Source organism: Cyprinodon variegatus, unplaced genomic scaffold, assembly GCF_000732505.1.
Source record: "Cyprinodon variegatus isolate N-32 unplaced genomic scaffold, C_variegatus-1.0 Scaffold221, whole genome shotgun sequence".
NCBI classification, from domain to species: Eukaryota; Metazoa; Chordata; class Actinopteri; order Cyprinodontiformes; family Cyprinodontidae; genus Cyprinodon; species Cyprinodon variegatus.
The window spans coordinates 648,883-653,103 of record NW_015150674.1 but is presented as its reverse complement, the minus strand read 5'-3'; the positions used below and the strand labels follow the sequence as shown (position 1 = coordinate 653,103).

The following is a 4,221-nucleotide window of genomic DNA, read 5'->3' as shown; positions in this document are numbered from 1 at the left end:
AGGGGATTGAGGTGAAGGTCACAATTCTAGCGAGGCAAAGGCAAGCTTTTGGCAAATAAAGTGAAGAGGGAGTGTTCCTCTAACTACAAAATACCTAAAGGGAAATTTTCAGAAGTAAAGATCTGAACTTTTGCGTATATTTGAGTTGCAGCCTTTTTTAAATCAAAATGGAAGATGAAGAAAATAATGTTGATGGTGGGTGAAGCAGGGAATCCTGTTAAGAGATTGTAGGTAAATGTAGTTTTACTCAGCAAAAAACATAAGAAATGTTGTATAGTAGGTAGTATTTATGATGCATAACTGGCTTAGTTCTTGACCTGTGTTTAGAAAGCAGAGCATAACTGAGAAAGCTTTACAGAAAACAGGCAAATTTGCAAAAATTTCTTTAAAAGTTCTGAATTTAGTCATAAAATCTCCGTGGTCAGAAATAAACAGGCAATGTGCCATTTTCTTGTAGTACAGTACCATGGAACTTTCAGCACACTAGATGACAATAATTGAGGCAGCTACCTTATAGAGCCTATCCTGTAAAGCAACAGCTGGGAGCTTTACTGAAACTCTTCTACACACTTCTAGTGAATCAAGGTGAGACATATTTAAATGAAAGTACATCTTAAAAAGTGATCAGCTGAAACATTTTTATCAGAATCAACTTAAGTTAAACGTATGAAAATGCTATTTCGCCGGTAAGGATATTGATGAGCCGGATCTGTCTTCAGGATTTTAGCAGCTGTGACAGAAAACTGCAGCCGGAAGTGTTGATTTCAACCAATTAGTCTATCTATTTATAATTTCATTTTTAACTTTCACTGTAGAGACTAAGAGTAGCATTGCTTTTACTAGTATCAGTATTAATATGGACGTTTATTAATCAGCTCTGCAGCAACATACGAATGCCTCTGCAGCATAAATCCTGCTTAAATTCAGAGCGCTATTTGAGTCTTATCCCTCTTGAATTTAAATGTTTTTCTGTTTTTTTTCACACTAGATCTTGAACTTTTCTTCATTATTTTTATAAACTTCACTAGCAGGTTCTAACTGGCTTAGTCCATTACTTCCTTCTTTACCACATGCACCAATACACTGTATCATTCCTCCTGCCAAGCGATGTTGTAAATGTAAATACAAATAATGGGCTTTATTTTCTAACTAATTGAGCAAAAAAATAATAATAATCATAAAACATTAATATGGGAGCAACTCATAATCTTTCAGAAAACCTGAACAATAGGCGTAAGCTACTGGCATATAAAAGTAAAACATATATAAAATGTGAACATATGTAAATACTATATCCCTTTACTAAGTCAACATTTCAAATGAGGTGATCAGAGGGGATAAATGAAATTCAATCATGTTTTGATGTGGCAAATGTCTTTTTGTTCATTTTCTTCTGGGTTTTATTTGGTCTCAAAACATTTAATACCAAAAATAAAATACGGTTAGTCAGATTAAAGATGAAGCAGGTCATTTAATGCAAATCAATTTTAATTAACAACTATAATAAAGGTTATGTCCATTTGAAAATACATAAAAGAAATACATTTCAAAAATTAGATTTTTATTCCCCAGTTTTCTTTTATTTATGTATGTATTCATCTCCAGACCAAGAAACCAGAAATGTAAAAAAACTAATAATTTAGTGAGATTCTTTTCTACATATTTCATTATTATGATAAAACATATTCTACTGTTGTTGTTTTTTTAGTTTTGTTTTTATTTATTTTTTATCTTTTGTTTGAATTATGCATGAATTGGTTAAGTATTCTGTAATCTGAATCTTTATCTCTTCTGGATGACCTTGGTTGTTAACTCTACCTAATCTCTAAGTGCGTTTAATATATTGAGGACTAAATGGACCTAGCCTTTAAATACTCAACGTCAGTAATAGAGTTCTTGTTATAATACCATCAGTATTACAAAGTTTTTTTAACATTGCAGTGGACAGTCACAGTCCTAGAAGTACACTTGTCCACTACTGTAAGGCGAGATGAGCAGAATGGGAGAAAGCTAAATGTAGTAGAACAATAAGCAATAAGAAAAACATAGCAATAGAACAGAGATGCCACAGGGAAAAACAAAGAAACCGGATAACAAATGAATCTGAGAGAGATAGGCAAACAGGGTTTAAAACAAGATAAGGTATAAAAAAAAAATAAAAAAATAAAAAGCAAGAAAAGAAAAAAAATATAGCAAAGCAGAACATACATTTGAAAAAAAATTAATAAAATAGAAAAATAGAGGAAGGCTTTTCTTGCAAGGCAGAAATAAAATATGTGAAACAAACCTTTAAATCTGCCCTGAAGTGGTCTACTCTGCTCGCTCCCTCTCACAGCAATGACACTAATAATGTAGTCCTTGGAAGGGTTGTAGTCCGGTATTATAACTCTCGTGTCAGATTTAGACACAAACATCTCCTTCTGCTGCCCACCTGAAACATAAGAAAGGTGAAGAAAATGTAAACATGCAGCCGCAAGAAGCGAATAAAAAACATAAAACTATGTTTTATCACAAGTCATACAATACAATGCAAACTCACATGAAGAGACTATTTAATATTCTATTCAAGGTTAGAATAAATTACTCTTTATGGAGATATTCGTCTGGCATGGACGATCTAACTGCAAATACAAGCAGTTAAATGCAAATAGAAAAAGGAAGGCTGGTCCTGTCTTTAGTCCTCTGTTTGTTTTTTCATGCTGTTATTGGTCTTCTGGATAAACCTTAAACAAATTGTTAAACCAACACAGGAAAACAATGTACCGTAGTAAAATCATACTACAGTCTAACATGAGAGCACAAAGCTTCAGTTACGTGTTTCCGCACTGTTGGTGGAAACAAGAGAGGCTTAAGTTATGAGAAAGAGCTTCTATAACAAACATTTAAGTAGTAAAATCACAAACAGTCATGAGATAAAGTAGAATTGTATATATAATCACTTGACTGGATTGATATATAATGCCCCTCTGGAGATTAGTTTACAGTAATAATAACTTTAAATGGAGTTAAACTAGAGTCTTTTTTTTGTGCGTTTGTGTCTGCCTACTTTTTCTCTGTTCCCCTTCCTGCTATCAGTAAAATGAAAACACACTGATCCAGGGAGATTATTGCTCGGGATGGTGCTTGCAGATCAGATGAGGAGCTTCCTTTGCCGATAGACTACAAACTAGAAGCTCAGTATGTTTAAAAGAAATTAGACAGCCCTGGTGTCAACAGCCGCATTGACTAAACATGTTTAGTATGCTTTGCAACACTTTGAAATGAAGTAAAACTGTTCTGGGAACCTTACAAAATCTTAAGAATTACATCTGCTTTACATTTATTTCTTTAAAGGTTTGAATGTCTGCAAAGTTTTAATTCAAAAGGTGTGGTAGGGTAAACGCCTGGACTGAAATACGAGTTCTCTGCAAACCACACCATACGTATCTGGTGGGGTTCAGGCTGATCCTCTGCTACTACCGATAATAATATGTATATCTCAGTACATGAAAATACTATGTCAATTGACCTAATTCAATATTGTCGTTATTGTAAATCCTCAATATCTGCCATGGTGCTCTTCCTCTACAAAAAGTAGATTCCTATACAGCTTATCCTGGTTTATTCCACACAACATATTTCCAAATGAAGGTATGTCAGCTGAATGTTTATCTACTTGTAGCACTGTACCAGCAAAACAAATTCCTCAAATATGTAAAAGTCTACTTGGCAATGAGGCTTTTTATGTTGGACCAAGTTATTTAAGCATAACTATCACAAACTGGTTCCAACCATATCACCAAAAACTAGCCATAGAGGGAATTTTAAGATCAAGAGAGAAACCCTTGCACCAAAATGAACAGATTTAAAAAGAACAGAAATAAATAGCTGTCATCAGACAGAAGCTCTTCTTGTGTATATCTTTAGGATCAGACAAGATAAATAATCAGCTGTTAAGATATATTATGTAGATACAGGGTTAGAGATATCAATATGAAGCTTTCAAGCCCAAGAATACAGAGCTGGTTGTTAAGCATAGTGGAGGTTGCATTATGTTAAAGCTGCAGTCTGTTACATTGAGAAGAGAGCAGACTTCGACTAAAAATTTGAAGAAAAACAGGTTTCACGCCACTCCCCCACCCTCTCTGCTTCACTCATGTCATGCCCCACCTCCAAGCTCCACCCCTCTCACAGCATCTGCGCGGGTACCGCATGCGACCAGAAGCGTCCAAGCAGCGTACG

At 34.6% G+C, this 4,221-nt stretch overlaps 1 protein-coding gene across 3 annotated transcripts in view; it reads right to left on the bottom strand.

The window, feature by feature from the left end:
* col14a1 (collagen, type XIV, alpha 1) overlaps nt 1-4,221 on the bottom strand; it is a 176,961-nt gene that overhangs the window by 144,837 nt on the left and 27,903 nt on the right. For all 3 annotated transcript variants that reach the window (XM_015380812.1, XM_015380811.1, XM_015380813.1), the window contains one exon: nt 2,288-2,431. In XM_015380812.1, coding sequence (XP_015236298.1) covers nt 2,288-2,431 — 144 coding nt within the window. The remainder of the gene's footprint in view (nt 1-2,287; nt 2,432-4,221) is intronic.